The following is a 24,343-nucleotide window of genomic DNA, read 5'->3' as shown; positions in this document are numbered from 1 at the left end:
AATCTCCTTCCCACAGAACAAGCTGGCTTCAGACCTGGAAGAAATTGCGATGACCAAATTTTTGCTTTGACTTCTCATATTGAAAATGGATTTGAGAATCGGAAGATTAGTATGGCTGTCTTCTTAGACTTATCAGCAGCCTATGATACTGTTTGGCGAGAAGGGCTTCTGCTAAAACTTATCTCTGCCATCCCCTGTGTCAAGCTTACAAATCTCATTGGCAATATGATTAGCAACAGAAACTTTCAGATCTTCTCGGATGATGCAGTAAGCAAAATTTACAAACTGAATGATGGACTTCCACAAGGATCTGTTCTGGCACCCTTACTTTTCAACCTCTATACTGCTGACTTACCAGCAACTAAGTCCAGGAAATTTATTTACGCAGATGATATACTACTGGTTAGTCAAACACCAAGCTTTCCAGAAGCTGAACAAATACTTACAGCAGATCTAAAAAAGCTAGACACATATTTCCAAAAATGGTGTCTTCGTCCAAACCTCCAAAAGACTGTTGTATCTGTGTTCCATCTCAGAAATAAATTTGCCAACTACAAGCCTTCAATAACAATCAGAAATCAATCCTTACAGCATTGTCCCTTCCCAAAATATTTAGGAGTCACATTAGACAGATCCCTAACATATAAGCAACATATTAACAACACAGCCGCCAAGATTAAAAGTCGGAATAATATCCTTCAAAAATTAGCCGGCACCTCTTGGGGCGCAAACAACCAAGTGTTGAGATCTACTGCTCTAGCCCTTTGCTATTCAGTTGCCGAATACTGCGCTTCAACTTGGCTGAACAGTGCTCATACTGCGAAGATAGATGCTCAACTAAATCAAGCAATGCGCATTATAACTGGTTGCATTCGCTCTACAAACGTGGCCTGGCTGCCTACACTCAGCAATATTCCACCGCCTTGCTTAAGAAGGTCTGAAGCTCTTCTAAAATTGTGGAAGAAGATCAACCAGGACTCCAACCTCCCCGTTCATCAAGATATTAATCAATTTGCCCCTCCACGACTTAAGTCTAGATCTCCATCCTGGCGTGCTGCACTTACACTGGAAGAATCTGGGTTCTCCATCACGAACGCCTGGTTACATCAATGGCAACAGTCTTCTGTTCCCAATCAACATCTTGTGACCCTACCTCATGTTCAACCTCCCGGATTCCATCTACCCAGACGTCAATGGAGGACTATAAACAGGATTAGAGTCAATCAAGGAAGATGCGGCTATACTCTTTATAAATGGGGCTGGCAGAAGTCTCCTGGGTGTGATTGTGGAGCTACCTCACAGACCATCTACCATGTAATTGTCGAGTGTCCACAGAGAGCATTTCAAGGTCCTTTGGAGGACATTCATAACGCAACTGAGGAGGCCTTAAAATGGATCAATGGACTTGATTTGGAACTATAGGCTTCTGTTTGTATACATTGTGTACTTATTTGCATACTTATTTATATAATCTTTCTGTGTACATCATACGATAAATAAATGAATAATAAGTAAATGCACCTATCTATAAGTAAGGGAACAGGAAGGATTGCAACAACTATTGAAGTAACTCATTGATTAGTATACCGGGCAAAGTATTCACTGGCATCTTGGAAGGGAGGGTGTGATCAGTGGTTGAGAGGAAGTTGAATGAAAACCAGTGTGGTTTCAGACCACAGAGAGGCTGTCGGGATCAGATTTTCAGTATGCGCCAGGTAACTGAAAAATGCTACGAGCGGAATAGGCAGTTGTGTTTATGTTTCGTAGATCTAGAGAAAGCACATGACAGGGTACAAAGAGAAAAGATGCTCGCCATGCTAGGGGACTATGGAATTAAAGGTAGATTGTTAAAATCAACCAAAGGCATTTATGTTGACAATTGGGCTTCAGTGAGAATTGATGGTATAAATAAATAAATTTCGTGTGGCTATTTCTAGCCGAGTGTAGCCTTTGTAAGGCAGACCCTCCGATGAGGGTGGGCGGCATCTGCCATGTGTAGGTAACTGCGTGTTATTGTGGTGGAGGATAGTGTTATGTGTGGTGTGTGAGTTGCAGGGATGTTGGGGACAGCACAAACACCCAGCCCCCGAGCCATTGGAATTAACCAATTAAGGTTAAAATCCCCGACCCGGCCAGGAATTGAACCCGAAACCCTCTGAACCGAAGGCCAGTACACTGACCATTCAGCTAACGAGTTGGATAGAATTGATGGTAGAATGAGTTCTAGGTTCAGGGTACTTACAGGGGTTAGACAAGGCTGTAATCTTTCACCTTTGCTGTTCGTAGTTTACATGGATCAACTGCTGAAAGGTGTAAAATGGCAGGGAGGGATTCAGTTAGGTGGAAATATAGTAAGCAGTCTGCCCTATGCTGACGACTTGGTCTTAATGGCAGATTGTGCCAAAAGCCTGCAGTCTAATATCTTGGAACTTGAAAATAGGTTCAATGAGTATGGTATGAAAATTAGCCTTTTGAAGACTAAATTGGTGTCAGTAGGTAAGAAATTCAACAGAACTGAATGTCAGATTAGTGATACAAAGCTAGAATAGGTCGATAATTTCAAGTATTTAGGTTGTGTGTTCTCCCAAGGTGGTAATATAGTAAGTGAGATTGAATCAAGGTGTAGTTAAGCTAATGCAGTGACCTCGTAATTGCGATCAACAGTATTCTGTAAGAAGGAAGTCAGCTCCCAGACAAAACTATCTTTATATCAGTTTCTTTTCAGACCAACTTTGCTTTACGGGAGCAAAAGCTGGGTGGACTCCTGCAAGCATAAACCGGCTTCGGTGGTGGGGTCATGTGAGGCGAATGGAAGACGATAGGTTACCTAAGAGAATAATGGACTCTGTTATGGAGGGTAAGAGAAAGAGGGAGACCAAGATGACGATGGTTAGACTCAGTTTTTAACGATTTAAAGATAAGAGGTATAGAATTAAATGAGGCCACAGAACTAACTTAGTTGCAAATAGAGGATTGTAGCGACGTTTAGTAAATTCACAGAGGCTTGCAGACTGAATGCTGAAAGGCATAACAGTCTATAATGATGGTGATGTATGTATGTATGTATGTATACGTCTTAAAAGCACTACGTATCGATTTTTCTGTACATAATTTATATAAGGATATATCGTACTAAAGTTTGTGTAATTTTTACGTTTTAAAATTTAGGACTTAAAAATCTCTACTACTAGAAAAAATTCTGCAATCAAATTTTCCATGTTTCTTAATATAGCTGTGGTACATATACCATGCAAATTTTGTTACAACTGGCTGAATATTATGGAAGCAAAATGGGATTTAAGTGTAAAAATTACAATTGGCGGGAAAATTAAATCAAAGTTCAAGATACTTTTTCTTCCTGATTCATTACCTAACAGTCACCAGAACTGTATGTTTTTCCTTCCCTTCCTTTCTTAGCAGCTTCTGTATGAATACAGGTAACTCTGGAAGCTTGTCTCTTCTTCTTCTCCTTCTCCAAAGAACAGAAAATGATTCACCTGCATTTTGTTTTTCACAATGCTACCTTTCATGAGTCGAAGTTATGGGAATTGAAGTTTCTGTCAAGTCATGATTGTTGGGTATAGGTGCAGGACTTACATGGCTTGAAGTTGATGCAACACTTTCCTGATGAGAACAATCTGATTCTGATAACATTTCATGACCTTTTGTCCCTGATTTCTTCAATGGAGACTTCCGTCCAGTAATAGCTGATCCCCATCTCTTTCCTATCAAAAGTTCAGCAATTTGTCACTTGCTAAGGCTGATTTATGGTTACACATATTGTTTATTCCCTTGAATACAAGCTATCAATTATTACAGCACACTGTCTTTCAATAATAACAGTATCTTGATACGCAACTACAAGACGTTACTTGCGCGCGTATTTCACAAAAGTAAACAGACTGGCTACCACCACAGAACTCACAAAAATGATTAAACATACAAGAATAACAGAACTGATTAAACATACAAGAATAACAGAACTTATAGTTGTCGGCACTATTGTAGTACCGTCAGGAATACCAGTACAAGCATAAAATGTTACTCAATGACAGTCGAGTGCTGAAATATTAGTCCGTAACAGGCTTTATAAATTTATTCAGAAATATGGTAGATCTTACACTTGAGTCTGTATAAATATATCAGGAGAAGGAGGGGGGGCTTTTGGCCCATCCCATGGATGCATAATTGCAAAGAACAGGCATATCTGATTGAATCGAAACATGACAATGACATCATTACCTAACAGAGCAGTTCAGCAGATGCCACACTCATTTCTGCTGTGTGCAGACTGGCAAACAAAGAATTATTAAAGTGACAAATTGTTTGAATTCAACGAAATAACTTTGTGACAAGAAAGAAGAAACTCAATCCTTTCATTTTCAGTCATTAAAAAATATTGTCAAAATGACCAAAATATTGATTTTTATCTCTGGAGTGTCACCTTAAATGTGACATTCCAGTCTGTAAATATTGTATTCTGAAAAGAATATTGACTTCATTGTAATAGGTGGATTTTAATGAAACTTGGTATTTCAGTTTAGAATAAGGTCATATCTGATCTTAGCTATAAGTTGTTCAAAAAATTTCAGGAGGAAGGGTACTTCAGAAAGGGCTTACAGCATAAAAATTGATGTATCACTCCTTCAGTTGATCTTAGCAGAAAATAGCTCACGGCATTGTTTGTTCTATACCTTTCTCCAATACAGCCAAAGATAAGGGAAATATCAGTGGAAGTCGTATGAAAGGTTAAATCCACGAGTCAGTAACTAACTCTACAGACTGTAAAGAGAGTTGCCAGCAATGTTTTAAAGGCCTTTTTTGAAAACAAACCCAATATCAGGTTTCTTTTATACCAGAAGGAAGAGATCAAATCAAGATTAGCAATAATACAAAACAATATGAAACTGCAAAAAGTCATAGAGAAGAAGGAAGCAAGTACATCATGACAAGACACTGACAGGAAGATGCATGCCCACTTAATGCGCCTCAGAATGGGGGGGAACAATATGAGGAGTGGACAAAAATACAGTCATGCACATGCCAAGTAATTATTGTCCTGTCAATGACGGGTACTACAGCTAGTAAGTGGTTAACAGAGAGCAACACTCATATCTCAGCCTCCACAAACAAAATCACAAGGTCTATCCTTTCTTTCCATCACAGACAACATCTAAGTTTTAAGGTCGATCTTAACGACAGTTAGTTAGCTATAGGGTCACCTGGGGTAATTATGGGACAGAAATGAAACCTTTCAAATTCTATGGCACTAAATCTCAAAGTGGAAATTTGGCATGATGTTAAATTATTGTAATTTGGTACCCGGTTCATTTCCAGGAAGAAATTGTATTAAAATCTTAAAACTGTTTAGCAATTTCGCAAAAACTGTGTTCCACAATTACCCCTTGGTTTGGGGCAATGTTGGGACAGGTATGGGACAAAAGAGGCACACACTGTTAACTCAATGAGAAAGCTTGTTAGAGGCAACAGTGGGACAGAGCTTATTCATATTATGTAATATTTTTTTAAACAACTTTTTTGGCATAATATTGAACTACTTTCATTAATTAAACAGATTTTTTACTGTTAAAAATTACCTGATACTTGAGGCAACAATAATCACTCTTATTTACTACCAAAATACAGAAAACTTGGGATAATAAACACTGTCCATATATATAACGTAGATATCAAATACTTCTCAAATAAAAATCTTCACTCACTGCACATCATCGATGTGAAATGCCATAGGGCAAATAATAAAATATAAGTTGGACAAAAAGAATAGGCTACCATTATCGTCTAAAATATGTCACAGTAATCCAATGACCTCTTTTTCTCCATTACATCTATGGCCTCAGTAAATTCATAACGGATACGATCCCCAATACACAAAAATTTAGGTTGTGGCAGTTTCTTAATATTCACATGACTAATTAATGTCACATCATCTTCATGTGGCCTGAATATTCAAACACAACACTTGCATACCTGAATTCATTGATTTTCTGCTTTCTTGCTACTTCAAATTTCACCAAACCAAAAGCTGTCTTTACCCTATGAATGTTCCCAAATTGCCCCAACATATGTCCCACAATTGCCCCAAATATGAAAAGAAGAATTTCTTGCTTAATATTGATCCTACAAATACATGGCTTTAGAGACAATTTCTGCAATGCTCTCTTTAAATTTCGATTAAAAGAAATTGTGTCTACAACAGTTTTTTCTAAAATTACAAATATTTCTACCTAGAAAATAAACTTCCTAATGCTGAAAATAAGGGTTAGATTTTCATTATTTTTGCTGCTCATAACATGGTATTTTTTGGTCATTAGTCACTGTCTGACATTCAATGAACTCAAAATAATCTCTTGCTGCTAATCAAACTTAGAGATAATTTACTCGTAAGGAGCTATGATGATGTCCCACTTTAACAATAACATTTTGCTGTCCCATATTTGCTCCAGTTGACCCTCAGCCCTCTTCTTTACCGAGATAGTAGGTTTGATCTAATATTATAGCATTTAAAGCAATTTAAATTCTTTGGGTTCTGACACATTAAAGATTTCTTACAGGCCATATTTCTAACACTGCTGAATCCCTTAAGACAGTTAGGAGGCTAGTCAGAAAGTACCCAGAAAGTACATTAAATATCAGTGGCAGTCGTATGAAAGGTTAAATCCAAGAGCCAGTAACTAACTCTATAGACTGCAAAGAGAGATGCTATGGAGACTGGTCTGGCAATGTTTTAAAGGCCTTTGTACATCTGTCAGTATTTTTTGAAAATGACTCCTGGGTGGGAATTCATGTGTTCTTTCATTACTCCTGTTTTCCTTGCTGTGCCATCAGTCAAATTCTCAATTTACATTGCTTAATTTGGTATCATTCACTAATGTGCTTGCTTTCCTTTTCTTTCATTATGGTGATTCAGGGAGTGTTGTACCGACATAATAATAATAATAATAATAATAATAATAATAATAATAATAATAATAATAATAGTCCAGTAGGAGTTGTTCTACGTGCTAGTAAATCTACAACATGAGGTTGATGTATTTGAGCAAATACCACTGGACTGACCCAGGATCAAACTAACGAACTTGGGCTCAGAAGGCTAGCACTTTTACCGTTTGACCTATAACTAAGGTTTTTCCGTCTGTTCAAACTAATGCAGTTTAAATCAAGTTAGAAAATACCTGAAAAAGAAAATATTTAATAACAGATTATACTTGAAAAAGATATCAGTTTGGCCTAACTTCCTTAAAAAGCAGAATGACCTATTTCATTCTTGAAAGATCATCATCAGACTACCAAATCACACTTTCCTAATTTTTTTTTAAAGAACTGATGGATGTTATGAACAGATGTAAAAATCATTTTAAAATGTTAAAATTCTGCATACACCTTACTAACAACAATTGTTGAAATGTTTGAACTTTGATATAAGCCTACTCCTCCTGTGCTTCATCTCTCCTCACTGGTTCAACATAATAATAATAATAATAATAATAATAATAATAATAATAATAATAATAATAATGTGAAATTATATGGGACAGACCTAGTTTTAGAACATTGGAGAACAAACATCATTTTGCTGAAAAACCCAAGACGAGAACCACCACTGCCTGGACGGACCAATGGAAGAAAAAACACAGCGAGACGATGAGATTCTGTGAAGAAAAGAAAACAAATTCATCTGCTAAATAAGTTCAATTGTGCTCCTTAATTGGGCACAACGTTGTGAAAAATAAATAACAACAATAATGCCTTTCAGCATTCCGTCTATATCATCATCATTATCATAGGTTGTTCTGCCTTCCGGCAGGTCCAATCATGGCTGTGACCTCCATATCTCTCGATCTTATGCCCTTTTCTTCACTTCTGCATAATCTTCCTTTCTTTTTCTAATGCTGTCTAATAACTGATATCGTCTCCTTCCTCTTCCTCATTTTCCTTTTATCATCCCTTCAATTGCTACTCATAGTAAAGTGTTGTGTCTTAGATTATGCCATATCCAATTTTTCTTCCTATTTTGGATTACGGTCAGCATGCTCCTTACTTCTCCCACTCTCTTTAGAACTTCCTCATTTGATATTTTATCTTCCCACTTTACACCTTCAATTCTTTGCCAAATCCACATCTCAAATGCCTCTATTCTTCTCTGTTCTTCCTTCCTTAATGTCCATGTTTCAGCGCCATATAGAGCTACACTCCATATGTAACACCTTGCAAGTCTCTTCCTCAGATCTTTCTCTAGCGGGCCACAAAACAGATTTTTCTTCTTGTTGAAGCTTTCCTTGGCTAAGACAATTCGAGCTTTTATGTCTGTTATAGAGTGAAGGCCTTCAATCACAATACTTCCAAGATACTTAAACTTATTCACATGTTCAATAATTTCTCCCCCTATCTTGATTGTCGCTTTTTCACCTTTACCTCCAAGTATCATGATTTTTTTTTGTTTTTGTTTATCCTCATTCCATACTCTTCACACTTTTTGTGGAGGTCCTTCACATTTTCAGCTATTACTGCCATATCATCAGCAAATCTTATACATTCAATTCTCTTACCTCCAATGTTGACACCTCTCTTACCATCCAAGCATTCACAAATAATTTCCTCCAAGTAAATATTTTTAAAAGTTGGTGATAAGCAGCAACCCTGTCTAACACCTTTTTCCCAATCTGATTTATTCTGTTAATTCTCCTCTTATTCTCACTCTTGCTGTTTGGTTGTAATATAATTCCTTGATCAGTCTTCTCTCTTTCTCCATTCCACTCTATGTTTTTTAAGTATCTCCAAGAGCTTATCCCACCTCACGTTGTCAAATGCCTTCTCTAAGTCTACGAAGACTGTGTATACTTTTCTATTCTTCTCTATGTACCTTTCTCCTATGACTTTCAGTAAACCAATGGCATCCCTTATGCCTACTCCATGCCTAAATCCAAATTGTTCTTCACCAATATAATGCTCCATTTGTCTGTAAATTCTTCTGTTTATTGCTCTTAATAGTATTTTAGCTGCATGAGAAATTAAACTTAGTGTCCTGTGTTCTTCACATTTCTTACTATTTTTCCTTTTTTCTATTATTATTATTATATTTTCCAGAAAATCTTTTGGCCATTTCCCTTTTAAATATATTTCTTGACAAAGTTTTACAAATATATCCTTTCCTTTTCCCTGCAGTACTTTGAGAAGTTCAACTGGTATTTCATCTACACCAACTGCCTTACCGTTCTTCATTTCCCTAATAGTTGCCTCTATTTCCCCTTCTTATATACTGAACCCAATCTGATCTTCATTTATACTACTCTCATCTGGTCTGCTAAATAAATTTCGTGTGGCTATTTCTAGCCGAGTGTAGCCCTTGTAAGGCAGACCCTCCGATGAGGGTGGGCGGCATCTGCCATGTGTAGGTAACTGCGTGTTATTGTGGTGGAGGATAGTGTTATGTGTGGTGTGTGAGTTGCAGGGATGTTGGGGACAGCACAAACACCCAGTCCCCGGGCCATTGGAATTAACCAATGAAGGTTAAAATCCCCGACCTGGCCGGGAATCGGGACCCTCTGAACCGAAGGCCAGTACGCTGACCATTCGGCCAACGAGTCGGACATCTGGTCTGCTGTTCCCATCATACAACCATTTTATGTACTCTTTCCAGCGTTCCTTTAACTTTTTCAGGCTCACTTACTAACTGTCCATCCAATGTTTTAATCTCAGTCATTCCACTTCCATTCCTTTTATCCTTGAATGTTAATTCCATAGCTTCTTTGTACATTGTGTCATATTTACCTTCACTTTCCAACCGTTCTATTTTTCTGCATGTTTCTCTGATCCACTTTTCTTTAGCATGTTCAGTCTCCCTTCTTAATTCATTATTTAATTTTCTATACTTCTTTCTTCCCTCTTGAGTGTTTATGTTTTTCCATTTTCTCCTTTCTTCCATTTTGTCCAACATTTCTTCAGTTACCCATTCCTTTCTTAGTTTTCTCCTCTGCTTTGTTCCCAGAACTTCTTTTCCTGTCTCTTTAAGATGGTTTCTAAATCTCTCCCATTTTTCATTAACATAGCCTCATTCACAGTTTGTAATCTTTCAACAAGCCTCTCTTCAAACTCTACTACATTTTAGTTTTCTTTCAAATTTTCAAGGCATATCACTTCATTGCTCTTACTTATCCTAACTCTTTTTAATTTAATGCACACTTCTGCAACATCTAGGTTGTGATCAGAACATATGTCTGCTCCTGGATAACATTTTGCATTTGTTAAGCCATTCCTATATCTTTGCTGTATCATAATATAGTCTATTTGGTACCTTTCATTATTAATACTAGATGTCCAAGTATACCTCCGCCTTTTACTCTTTTCAAACAATGTATTGCCAATAACAATGTTGTTTCTTTTACAGAAGTTAACTAATATCTGGCCTCTGTCATTTCTAACTCCGAGCCCATATTTCTCAACTATTTTGTCTTCATGTCCTTCTCCAACTTTGGCATTCCAATCTCCCATTATCACCACACATGCATTCTTAACTTCTCTTCTACTAATCTCTTCTATTTGGTCGTAACATTCCTCTACTTCCCCTTCTGGGTGTTGACTGGTTGGCATATAAACTTGAATTATTACTAAATCTTTCTGATCGCCTTTCAATCTTAGCATAATTATTCTCTCATTTACATATTCTATCTTCAACACTTTAGGCTTTATATCTTTCTTAATTAGTATTCTTACTCCATGTTGTCCATTACGCCCGGCACCTGAGTAATATTGTGCTGGCAAGAAGTAGTGTTTACAGTGCACTATGTCTTCTGGTATGGGCTAGAATAAATTTTGTTACTTTCATTGACCTGTCTCAGTCTTATCCTTGGCTTTGACAATATGAAAGTGGCTTCGGTATGAGTGATGCTAGTAATGCCATTCCTTATACAGCCAGTCCCTGCTATGAATGGTGTGAAAATGTCGCTCATAGGGTCGGTTGGTGCACGCATTTCAGTGGGCTTGGCAGACTGATATGCAATATCAGCCTTCGGGCTGAATACCCAACATACATACAACATCCTCCACTATCCAGTTCTCCACTACCTCCCCATCTCATTTCACTCATGCGTAGTATGTCAAGTTTGTTTTTAGCCATTTCTTGTTTAGCATTTTCCAATTTTCCTTGCTGTAATAAAGTTTGTACATTCCATGTACCTATCCTCAAAATCTGTTTATTTTTTCTAGGGCTTTTACTCATCCTTCCCTCATCTCTATTAGAAAACTTTGATGTATTTCCCTCCCGGAGATCTGATTGAGGGGAAGTTTTATCTCTGGAGTCTTTTATATGAAGGTCCATTGCCATGAACTTCTTGGGATGATTTCAGTGGTAGTTTCCCACTGAAAATACACAGCCCGTTTTCAGTCATTCGACTGGGTCAGGAATGGAAGGAATGAAGCCCCCATCTTGTGGCGAGGATAGGAACTGTGCCGGCTGCCGAAGCCTGTCGCATTCCTCTGGGGCAATGATTAATGAATGGCAGGTGAAATGAAATGATATTGGAGTGTGTTGCTGGAATGAAAGAGTACAGGGAAAACCGGAGTACCCGGAGAAAAACCTGTCCTGCCTCCGCGTTGTCCAGCACAAATCTCACATGGAGTGACCGGGATTTTGAACCATGGAACCCAGCGGTGAGAAGCTGGCGCACTGCCGCCTGAGCCACGGAGGCTCACTTGGTTTCCTATTGCCTCTGTAAATTTTCTAAATGCTGGAACAATCTCCTACGTGTATCTAACTCTGTGGCTTCGTTTAGTTCCATACTTCGATCTCTAAATCATTAGAAACAGAGTCTAATCATTGTTATTTTGGTCTCCCACCACCTCTCTTGCCATCCAAACAGGGCATAATAATAATAATAATAATAATAATAATAATAATAATAATAATAATAATAATAATAACAACAACAACAAAATAAAATGTGTGATCTGATGTTCTTTCAAGAAAGAAACATGTCATTCTGTTGTTAATTAAATGATATGTTTATTACAAGATATTAGAATCATTCCGTATTGACGGTTTTCACTTTACAATGGCGAAAAATGAAAGTATCCTCCTATTCAATACATCATATATTCCGTCATTAGACGGAGTAAACAAGTTCAGACATGTTTCGGCTCGTTTGAGCCTAGGCTCTCTTTTGTTTGTTTTTTCATTTGCGCTTTCATTATGTTTTTTAGCATTTTTTCAACTCATATTATGTAAATTATTCCAACCCCCCTAATTTTTTCACTGAAGATGGCTCAAACGAGCCGAAACATGTCTGAACTTGTTTACTCCATCTAATGACGGAATATATGATGTATTGAATAGGAGGATACTTTCATTTTTCGCCATTGTAAAGTAAATGATATGTTTTCTTTTTCAGGTACTGTATCTAATTTTATTTAAAATCCATTAGTTTCAACAGACTAAAAACCTCACAGTCATAGATTAACTAGGTCGAAACTGAAAGGATGGCTTCCATGATATCTAACAAATTTACCTATGTGTTAATATAAAGAATGATCTTCATGGGGGTAATCATATTAACGAGTTAGTTAAGAAAGGTTACAGATCTCTTCAAATGGTTATGAGAGTATTTAGGGGTTATAGTAAAGATGTAAAGCAGAGGGTGTATAAGTCTCTCTTAAGACTGCAGTTAGAGTATGGCACCAGTGTATGGGACCCTCACCAGGACTACTTGATATGAGAACTAGACAAGATTCTAAGGAAAGCAGCACGATTTGTTCTGGCGATTTCCGACAAAGAAGTAGTGTTACTACAATGTTGCAAACTTTGACCTGGGAAGACTTGGGAGGAAGGAGACGAGATGCTAGACTATGTGGTGCGTTACAATTTACGAACTTCATCATATAGGCCTAGATCCGTACTGATACAGCTTAAATTAAGAACTAGTGTTAGGTTTAATGGTCCACCCAATCAATAGGGCATAATAATAATAATAATAATAATTTTTCTTTGTTAATAACGTTGTTTATGTAAATATGTATTATATATGATTGTACAGTTTTTATTGTGTATATTCATGTCCTTTGTAAGTATTTATATACCTTTCATTTTAGATTCATATCTATTGTACATAGCTCAGATCGTTGTAATTCGGCGTTATGCTGTTGCTGATCCTGAATAAATAAATAAATAAATAAATAAATAAATAAATAAATAATAATAATAATAATAATAATAATAATAATAATAATAATAACAAAATAAATAAAAATACAAATTGGGTGGACCATTAAACCTAACATTAGTTCTTAATTTATGTGGTATGTTTCGAGCTGTTAGTGGTGAGTTGGCGTAGAATGACATAAGTAGAAGAATAAGCTTGAGTGGAGCTTTTAAAAGCAGGAAAGATGAAGATAAAGTTGGAATTCAAGAGGACAGATTGGGGTAAATACTCATTTATAGACTGAGGAATAAGAGATTGAAATAAATTATCAAGGGAAATGTTCGATACATTTCCAAGTTTGTTGAAAATATTTAACAAAAAGCTACCTAAGTAAACAATTAGACTATAAATAAATATAAGGCAAATAACTGATAGGGAATCTGCCACCTGGGTGACTGCCTTAAATGCAGTTCATTGATGTCTGAACCTAATGTTGATGGGCTAGGTACTTGATAAAAATGGTCCAAAGCCTTCTTTTTCCACTGGAATGGCAGTCATTACCAAACATTTTGCAACTGTATTCTGTGACTAATCTGTACTGTATACTAATTTTACATTGGCTATGAAATATCTCCCTTTTTATAGTGATATGAAGTGATTCAAAATAAAATAAGATTGCAGTTTGATATAACCAAATATCTAGACCTCCTAATTTAATTTGGTACAAATGCATATAATAAAGAACTGAATTCCTTTTTTATTTTCTAAAATACAACTTTAAAATAAGCCACAATGAAGATCTAGTAATCATTTAACTACTAATTTTGCAACACATTCCAGGAATTATTAATGAAAGAGGAGAGAGTAAGTTGTTTGTGATGATTTATAAAAGGCTGAAGTATGCCCATTTAGTCAGCAGAATATAAAGATAGTTTGATATAGTAGCCCCCAGTGTACAAGGAAAAGGTAATAAAACATAGGCCTGCAACAGATAATTAATTACAGGCCAGTCAGCTTGACAACTTGATCCAAAGGAAAGGAGTATGATTTGTTCCGGGTGATTTATGACAAGAGGTAGCATTAACCCTTTGACCACCATCCTCATACGCGGTGTCCATGTCCTATACCGCCAAGGTCTAATGAGTACTTTTTACCTTGCAGTAAATTATTTGTAATAACTTCTGATCCATTTATGTAAATTGGATGGGCATTTTTTGTTTTGAAGGTAATGCTTCGGCCATTTTATTGATGTAAATTAATGCACCTTTATTTTGTAATTTTCTATTTTCATCATCATCAGTCGGTTTACTCATTGCTGAGTGTCATGACCTCATTTCTTCACTTCGTTAGTAACTGCATCCTTAACGAGATTTTTCCATGCTCAGCGGTCTTCAGCTCTTCTTAAGATATTGTGAAGAGGTAGACTGGTGATCTTCTTTGCTTGGTCTATCCATCTACTTGTTGTTGTGCCTCTTGGTCTGGTGCCTTCAATTTTGCCTTGCAGAATGGTCTTTTCTAAATTGTCTCCTTCTCTCCTCAAAATGTATCCCAGGAACTGGAGGTAACTTTCACTAATGCGGGAAGATAAATGTTTTGTGATGCTCAGTTCTTCTATAATGGAGGCATTTGTTCTTCTTTCTGTCCATGGTATACGGAGCATTCTCCGCCAACACCACATCTCAAAGGCATCTATTCAGTTCTTGTTACTAGCCTTCACAGTCCAGGTCTCACAGCCGTATAGGAAAACAGAGAACACCAGTGATTCCACCAATCTTATTTTCACTGTTTTGGATAATGCCCGGTTCTGCCAGATCTTTATGAGGACAATCCGTCGTTTTATTTCTTTATCACAATTTCCCGTGTTACTGATTATGGAGCCCAGATATACACAATCATTCACCAATTCCAGATCTTTCAGACATCCTGTTATTTGGATTGGGATTTGACTTTGTCGGTTGATAACCATTAGTTTGGTCTTTTTCATGTTAATTTCTAGACCAAAATCCGAACTAATGATTGTCACTCTAGAGAGCAATTCATCAAGTTCTTGTCCACTTCCTGCAATTAGTGTAGTATCATCAGCAAAGCGTAAATTGTTGATTTTCCTACCACCGACTGAAATTCCACTATCCCAGCCATCCAGTGCTCTTCTCATTACATACTCAGCTTAGATATTGTAGAGTTGGGGTGACACTATGCAACCTTGTCTGACTCCATTTGTCACATTGAAAAATTCTGAGCATTCACCATCCACTCTTATGGTTGCATTATGACTATTATAAAGACCTTTCAATAATGACGTTAAGTGTTTTGGGACTCCACATTCATTGAATACTTCCCACAACTTGTCCCATTTGACACAGTTCGAAGGCCTTTTTATAATCAAGGAAACAAATATACGCAGGGACACAGAACTCGCGGCATTTCTCAATTATCTGCCTCATGTTTGTTACTGACTCTCGTGTACCTTTACCTGCCACAAAACCTGCTTGTTCAGCAGAAATCTGAGATTGCAAGAAAGTTCTTATGTAGAGCAGAACTTTGCTAGCATGTGATATTAATGCTATGGTGCGGTAATTAGAACAGTCTTTAACTGACCCTTTTTTGTGAAGGGGGATGAGAACAGATGTAGTCCAGTCTTTAGGCCATTCTCCAGTTTTCCACACTTTATTACATATTGAATGTAAAGCATGGAGGCCTTCTTCTCCCATTACTTTCAGCATTTCTCCAGTAATACCGTCTATGCCTGGGGCTTTGTTGTTTTTTTCAAATGTTTGATGGCGTTCTCAATTTCACTAAATAGGATAGCAGGCTCTATGTCACATTCCATGCAGTTGTTCTCTTCTCTTATGCTATTACCTTTGCAGTATAAGGTTTCGCAATGTTGTTTCCACCTGGATAATGCTTCTTTCTTGTCACCAATTACATTTCCCTGTGTGTCTTCAATCACCCATGTACGTGGTTTGAACTCTCGGGTGATGCTATTTATCTTCTTGTAAAGGTCACGTGTTTCATTTAACTTGTGATGGTGGTCTATTTCATTACAGATATTGGTAAGATACTGTGTTTTGTCAATTCTACAATTACGCTGTATTTTCTATTTTATGAAGTGATAATTCAAAAAAAAAAAAAAATTTCTTTCTTTGAAAAAAGTATTTCATGATTAAAAACAACACTAAGAAAAATGATTTTTACTATAAAAACTGCATTATTTTAGAGCAGTGATTTTCCTATGCCACATAAAAAAATAGAGCTTTATATACAATATTACAGTTACAATATTGATTATTATTATTATTATTATTATTATTATTATACGATTAACGTGAAATTTTCTAATCTTACATTATATGCAAATGTTCCAGTTCCTGGTTCGTTTTAAGTAAAACATGATAACTAATGTCTATTTCACACATACTTAACACTGAAAAATTCACTTTTTACCTTAAAATGTTTATGACATGTTCTAACAAATGTGCTTGAGGAGGCACAAAGGGTGTACACCCTTCTTACACAGTTTACAAATGTATCTGGTCTTTTTCCATTTACCACATTGGCTAGTACTAATCTTTTTTCATACGGAACAGTTGCATTCTTTATTTTTCTCCTGATTACTGGATACTGGCTGCACTTAAGCGACTGCAGCTATCGAGCTCGGTGGTAAAAGAGTAAGGGAGTGGTTTGTTGCCTGCCCGTGGGAGCTGAATTGCCGCTTGTTCATCAAGCCACTCGGCAGCAAGTTCGTCAACTAAATTGGTTGTATATAGTCTTATTTAATCCAATACTAGTACAAAACATGTATTATATATTATTAAAACGAATAAATAACTTGGAAAATATTTTTTTCCAGAACGTCCAATCATGGCGTTTTTGAACTGAACCTCGAACGTCCGATCAATCGGACGTTGGCGGTTAAAGGGTTAAGAAAATGTTGTGAACATTGGGTCGGAAAGACTTTGGAGTAAGGAGATTAGCTGGTTGACTAAATATGTTCCAAGCTGTCAGTGGAGAGATAGCGAGGAATGACATTAGTAAACAAATAAGCTTGAAATAAGTTTTTAAAAGTAGGGAATATGAAAAAAATGGAATTCATAGAATTCAAGAAGGCAAACTGGGACAAATATTTGAATTAGGAATGGAATAAAGTACCAACGGATATGTTAGATTTATTTCCAACTTTTTTTTTTTTTTTTTTGCTTTACGTCGCACCGACACAGATAGGTCTTTTGGCGACGATGGGACAGGGAAGGGCTAGGAGTGGGAAGGAAGCGGCCGTGGCCTTAATTAAGGTACAGCCCCAGCATTTGCCTGGTGCGAAAATGGGAAACCACGGAAAACCATTTTCAGGGCTGCCGACAGTGGGGTTCGAACCTACTATCTCCCGAATACTGGATACTGGCCGCACTTAAGCGACTGCGGCTATCGAGCTCGGTCCCAACTTCTTTAGAATCACTTAGGGAAATATTAAATATATATATATATATATATATATATATATCTTCAAGACAGTGGTTTATATTTACTGAAGTATACCAACAGATCATGAGACTTCTTGAAGTGTTGTGTTACTCCTCAAGACAGTGACTTATTTTAGTGTATATTGAATATTAGATCAAACTATTTTCAAGTGTTATGCTATAAATTTTTATTATATGTAGGGCCTATGGCCAATTAGCTTTTTAAGTGTTTTAATACCTACCTTATGGCTGATGATGGCCTAATATCAATAGGCCAAAACTAGTACCATTATTAAAATAAATTGAAGTACAGTAACGTACTAATTTTATATTGTATTGACTAGATGGATCATCCCATTTGTCTACAATAATTATACTGTCATCAATACGGAACATGAAAATTATAAACTTTGATTTAAGTTATATTGGTTACGATAAAAATCTAAGCATCATTAAGCCTACATTACTGATGCCCAAAAAAAACAAAAAACAAAAAAAAAAACAAAAAAACACCACATTAATTTGTTGTCAGTTTGAATTATTGCAGTTAATGGGAACTTAAGTCTATAATCAGCACTAAGGTCTGGAATCTTAGGGTTTAATGTATTTCTTTTCCTTGCAACGTATTTAGGAATTTTCACTGTAGGCCCACTCTTGTGTTCTATATCCATAAGATTCTAATGTGAGAATCTTATGAAAATAAAATAAAAAAATAATAGAAAAAAAGACTAAAACGGTCAGTTAAAATTTGTTATGTAAATCCTAATCTTTTCTTGATTTTATACAGAGTTATTTTGATTTTTACACAGTTGCATAAAAGCTATAGTACCTACTGTTCACAACCTTCTTGGAGCTACTGACAGATCACAAAGGAATGAAATGCATTACTGTATTCTCTGAAAAAAATTAAAATCACATTAGGCCAAATATCACTTTTTGGGTCTGTCTAGCATTTTACTTCAGCTAGTGTGTGTGGAATTTACAGGATATTTGGCTTGCAAAAGTACTGTCCAAAATAGGCCTAAAGGCTGATATGGCTGTGGATTGGGGACGATGCCAATTTCACTAATGCATTATCTATCTGACTTTACATATCATCCTAATTTTTTTGCCTGCATAAGTCTCAATAGTGAATTTATTACATTACTTCTATAAAAGACTAAAACAATTTTTAGAAACCTAAAAAAGGCTAATCTGTGATGATAAAAAGTTAAAATTGCTTGTATTAAAACCTGAAGATAAAGGCCCGAATCATCACACATCTCTTGACTTCAAGTTGCAGGTGTTGAGAATTCAGCCTGAAAACTGGCCTGATCCTCAATTTAGCTCTGCAATCAGCTGTCATAGTGACCTAGGTATCACTGAAGAGCCATACCTACTATGTAAATGAAGAGCAAGGTATGTACTTTGCTGTTGTTTTCTTCACCAAGTCAGAAATTGCTATTACATATTAGGCTATCAAGCCCACTGAAATGCACATACCAACCCACCCTACAAGTGACATTTTCACATCATTCATAACAGGGACTGGCTGCATCGCTCATACCTCCAGCATTTTCATATCATCAACGCCAAGAATGAGCCTCAGAGAAGTCAATGAAAGTAACAAATACCAGAAGACATAGTGTACTGTAAACATTAGGTCTTACCAAAAAAGGCACCAAGTTACAGAAAACTTTAGAAATGAAATGAAATGTTGTATGGCTTTTAGTGCCGGGATATCCCAGGATGGGCTCGCCAGGTGCAGGTCTTTCAATGTGACGTCCTTAGGCGACCTGCGCGTCGTGATGAGGATGAAATGATGATTAAGACAACACATATACCCAGCCCCCGTGCCATTGGACTTAACCAATTAAGGTTAAAATCCCCGACCCGGCCAGGAATCGAACCCGGGACCCTCTGAACCGAAGGCCAGTATGCTGACCGTTCAGCCAACGAGTTGGACACTTTAAAAATGTTTTGGATAAATTCAAATGAAAAATGAGAAAGGAACACTTTCAAACAGTACATTATGCTAGGACTCTTTACTAAGTTATGTTGTCTCAGAAACATCAGTCCCTAATGTTTTCTTCATGATTGAATGACTCCCATCCATTAATATACACTAGTCATTATAAAATAAAATTTCCTACACAGGTCAAAATTTTAAGCTCAAAACTCACATTACCGGTATATTAAACTGGAGAGAACATATAACGACTCACAAGGTCTCTGCATTTTACAGTTTTTGGAATGTGACCATGAAATCCCTTGAATCCAAACTTCATCGAAGACTTAGGTCAGCATCAAAGAGAAACTTGGAAATTCAAATTTAATGCTTTTAACTGATGTAAACTACTACCCCTTGAGTGAGAATATGGAGCATTTTGACAGAAAACTTATAACAGCACGTCTTCAGCATTCATAGATCTACCAAAGAAATCTTAGCCTAAACATTTTCTGAAAACTAAGTTATGCACCAGTCAAGTAGATCAATAACCTGAATTGTAAACTTGTTAAACAACCATACTAAATAACTTTAGATGGGCAAGTCTTACAAGCTGAGACCAGGAAATAATGCTAGAAAAGATAAGCCTAATTTGAGGAGGAAATTTCGTAGAGAACAATTTTAAAATAAAAATATAATTACAATAGACTTCAAAGTCATAAAGTACCAAGCACCCTGACTGCAAGAAACAGACCCTGAAGCCAGTTAACATCTAACAAATATGTCTATTTAAGGACCTACCTTATACAATTTTCAGGATCATTTTTACAGTCTGTATTACATCTAAATCTTTCCCATGACAACCATCCCATGGGTGGAGTACGTGCCAATCCATTTTCTAATCCTTCAGTAACTGTCAGTAACACTGCACACACCACAAGACACACTGCACAATTCATGTTGCCTGCAACCAAGACACGAGCACTCATCACAAGCACAACACACACCACACTGAACTTTATGTAACCAGATGAGGACTGAGAGCTATTAGCTGGCTGGCTGACTGCTGCTGCTAGCATGCAGCCTTAAGCCACCTCCCACAGTCCCACCTCAACCTCACTTTCACCCAACGCCCCAGTTTCACAAGGAAAATGTAACTAGAGGCACAAGAAATGACATATTAAATATAGGAATTCTTCCTGTAACTGAAAGTGAAATTAACTTAAGTAACATATGGCAATGGAAGGAATAACTTGGTTAATATCAAAGTTCATGACCAAATTATCATTTATCGTTTACATACTAGGCAGACTCAAAAAACATTATTGCTTCCGATATTACATGTTCTTTAAGTTACGGATGAATTACCGACAAATAACAACGATTTACATATACTCCGATTCCTGAAAAATGTACGTTACGAGAAGAAAGATGTCAGATTGTCATAAATAACATAAAAAAGTATGCATCGTTTGTTCTGATTAACATCCGATCTAAATTATAAAATTTTACTCAAAATGAATAAAAATAATATAATTTAACAGCCACGTGAAATAATCTGACGTTTACAGCTAACACCGTGAAAACACTAACTCGAAACGAGTGCTGCCAATATTGTATTAATTAATAACGGATTCAACCATTTCTGCCGGTAAATTTCAGGTTTCAGTGGCTGAATAACATTGATCAATCATCCTAGAACTTGAGCTCTAATAGATACGTACAAATGGTATGCCTCCAAATGATAAAAAACTCTCTCCTTGGAACACAGCTGATGTCAGTAGCATTTTGGACCACTTAGCAAGAGTTCATTGTCAAGTTGCCATTTCGTATCGAGAATCAGCTGAACAGCGATAGTAGGTACTACACTACCTAAATTCTTTGCACCAAATTGTGTACTCCCACTTTACTTTCTCTGGTCTATAAACTACTTATTACTACTATTGCTACTGCTACTACTAAAACGTTTTCATTCCGTCCCTGAAGGGGACGGCGGGCCTCCTAGACGGTAACGGCGTCTCTCAGGCCAGGGGATGTGATACGGTGAAGATGTTCGAAGAAGGTAAAGGGGTTGGCGGCCGTGGCCTATAGGAACTGTCCCGGCATTCGCTTTAGTGCAGGAGAATGGGAAATTACGGCACTCATACTCTCTGAACTATGGAAGACCATTCTCAGAGCAGCTGACGGTGGGGATCAGCTCCTCTCCGTCTCCCGAATGCAGAGACAGAGCCGTGGCCGCACCTCCTCTATTCGGTTGGTCGGTCGGAGTGCAGAGCTGTCGGACCACGTACCACCATGGCGACTTGTAGACCGAAGCCTACTCTGCAACCGCCGACGCCATAACTTCTTAAACCTTTTGGTTTTATAGTATGTAACAGCTGTGAACTGTAACTATACTGCCGTATTGTCAAGGGGAGTGCGGCTGGGCGAGGGTCAGGTCTAATCACAAACACGCAACTAGCACACACATAAGCGTAGAGGATTGGACCGGCCGGACTCTCGTTCTATTAGTCACCTAGTAGACCACAGTTCGAACCTTGATTTATTTTATTTAACATTTTATCTTAACATTTTAAAAATATCGGTTCTACTCATCATTACAAGAAAAATGATACCAAACAAAATATAATTTACTGAAATGGAACCTTTCACTTTTATACTGTTATCTCTGCACTATCGCTATCCGGCAGGTTATAATCTCCCGCGCGCGCGCGCGCGCGTGTGTGTGTGTGACCTGCGTGTTTGAGAGTGGGTCTGACCCTCGCCCAGCCGCAATCCTTATTAGATGTTAGTATGACGTAGTAAATTTTAAGTATGTGAGGTACCGGTACCGTTCTAGCGGAAGAATCAGAATGGAAGCTATTTAAGAACATCAAGAAGCAGAAGACAGTGTAATAACACAGGAAGCGATAAGTGCGTATATCTAACCTTTATCCTCTTTTCTTTACGGGGTCAAATATGAAGTGAGATGAATCTTCGAGTAATGTTGTACGGCCGCATGCCCTTCCTGGCGTTACTCATCAGAGGAATTATTCACATAAAATGAATGACGAGATATATGATAGTAGGAAGAAATGAAATGGAATGGCGTATGGCTTTCAGTGCCAGGATGTGTCCGAATAGTAGGAAGAGAGAGCGTGAAACCTGGTGCGGGAACATAGCCCACTCCTGTCGAATAGCACCAAGGCTCAAGGGTTAACGTCGCCATCCGACAGGTGAATAGCTATCAACAGCGTAATATCCCCTCAACCCATATCATTAAAGAGGTGTTGGAATTGAATCCCGACTCTTGGCACGTAATCTGGTGATTAGAAATTGTATACCACCACATCTACCCTGTCGGTCAACATTCTGGTGTGGTAGTGCACTATACACTATGAATTATACCGAAAATATCAGGTTCCAAGTTGTATTTAATTAAAAAGCGGTTACAGGATTTTCCCTATTTCACACTGGATGTCAAAATTATATTCTGTGACGTTTGCGGCAGAGGTGAGTGAAACTTGTTTTATATTTACCCCTAACGAGTTATTGTCGATTTAGCAAAATAAACATGACTGTAAATTGATGCGTAATAAAATACGTACAATTGAAGTTGCCTAAAAATATTTTGGAACCTATTTGTGAGTCTGTTTTAGATAGCTAAAGTAACATTTAAGCACCTAAAAATCCGAGGTCTACTAATGACTATTGCATGTCTCTGTGGAGAATGTGTAATACGTTGTCTGAATATGAAGAAAAACGTGTTAGCACAAACACAAACACCCAGTCTCCGAATCAGAATGAATTAAAAGTGATACGGTACGGGAGAATACGGAAGTGTCCAGTATTGTCTATAGTGCATTTGACCATATAGAATTCACGCCTTAACGATCATGTCACCAGGCGAGCTGAGGAGATAAGTGACAACAAATGATGGACATTGGAAGTGTATTGTTGATGAAAATTAATAGGTAAATAATAACAATCAACATGGCTGGTAAGTGTTCCGACAGGAATATGTAACACTGGCGTAATCGTAGAAAGCAGTAGCGGTGATTGGGAGGGGGGTGAGTGGGGCTGTTGCCCCCCACTTTGTGGAACAAACATTAAAGTTTTATTCCATTTTAGCCGCCTGAAACTGGGATTTTTTAATGTGCAAAAACATGTTGTCTTTTCAGCTCTTTCCTTTAATTTATTAAGAAAAATATTTAGCGGAAACGGGCACAAAATGTCGTTCGTCGCGGCTAACCGAATTGTACAGCACTACAGCAAGTAGTGGAGACCGCGGAGCAATGCGTAGCATGAAAGTAGTAGGGGTATATTTTTAGCAAAATTACCCGCTTTCATCAGTCTGACACTCTCACTCAGTCAATGTGTCTATTCAGTTCTACTAGTAACTGTTACTTTGTTACTGTGTAGCCACATACAGTACTAAATACTTTTAATCGTATATTCACGCCGTGGATGGGAGGTGCACGAGGAGGTTTACTGCGTCTCTATAATCGGAGGGCGGACATCGTAGCCATCAACAGAGAGGACAACAAAGCGATGGTCTTAGATCCCACCATTCGCTTTGAAAGGGACCTGGATTAGGCTCGGGATGTGGACCTAGAAAAGCAAGCTATTTATGTTCCATGCTTGTTTTACCTTTCATCTAAGTATAAAATACCTATCGATCGGTGGATTGTCAGAGGCCTGCTATTCGGAGCAAGAGGCGCCCTCCCTAGTCAGACATCGAACTTCCTACAAAACTTGAAAGTTCCATTCTGCGAGTTAGAAAAAATAGTAATATAGATACTGAGGGACTCTCTGCAAATCATTCA

The 24,343-nt window shown here is 37.4% G+C and overlaps 1 protein-coding gene across 5 annotated transcripts in view; it reads right to left on the bottom strand.

Moving 5' to 3' along the window:
- LOC136865935 (alpha-N-acetylgalactosaminidase) overlaps nucleotides 1-21,119 on the bottom strand; it is a 112,728-nt gene extending 91,609 nt beyond the window's left edge. The window contains exons 1-2 of one of the 5 annotated variants that reach the window (XM_067142485.2): nucleotides 20,842-21,119; nucleotides 20,340-20,502 (exon numbers count right to left, since the gene is read on the bottom strand). In XM_067142485.2, coding sequence (XP_066998586.1) covers nucleotides 20,340-20,497 — 158 coding nt within the window. In that variant the 5' untranslated portion in view covers nucleotides 20,498-20,502; nucleotides 20,842-21,119. Of the gene's footprint in view, nucleotides 1-20,339; nucleotides 20,794-20,841 lie in introns of those variants that run through there. The other 4 variants (XM_067142486.2, XM_067142487.2, XM_067142488.2 and 1 more) reach the window with 4 other exon arrangements.
- Between the last annotated feature and the right edge of the window lie 3,224 nt (nucleotides 21,120-24,343).

The sequence above is a fragment of the Anabrus simplex genome, chromosome 3 (assembly GCF_040414725.1).
Source record: "Anabrus simplex isolate iqAnaSimp1 chromosome 3, ASM4041472v1, whole genome shotgun sequence".
In the NCBI taxonomy this organism is placed as follows: domain Eukaryota; kingdom Metazoa; phylum Arthropoda; class Insecta; order Orthoptera; family Tettigoniidae; genus Anabrus; species Anabrus simplex.
This window is presented reverse-complemented; position numbering and strand designations above follow the sequence as displayed.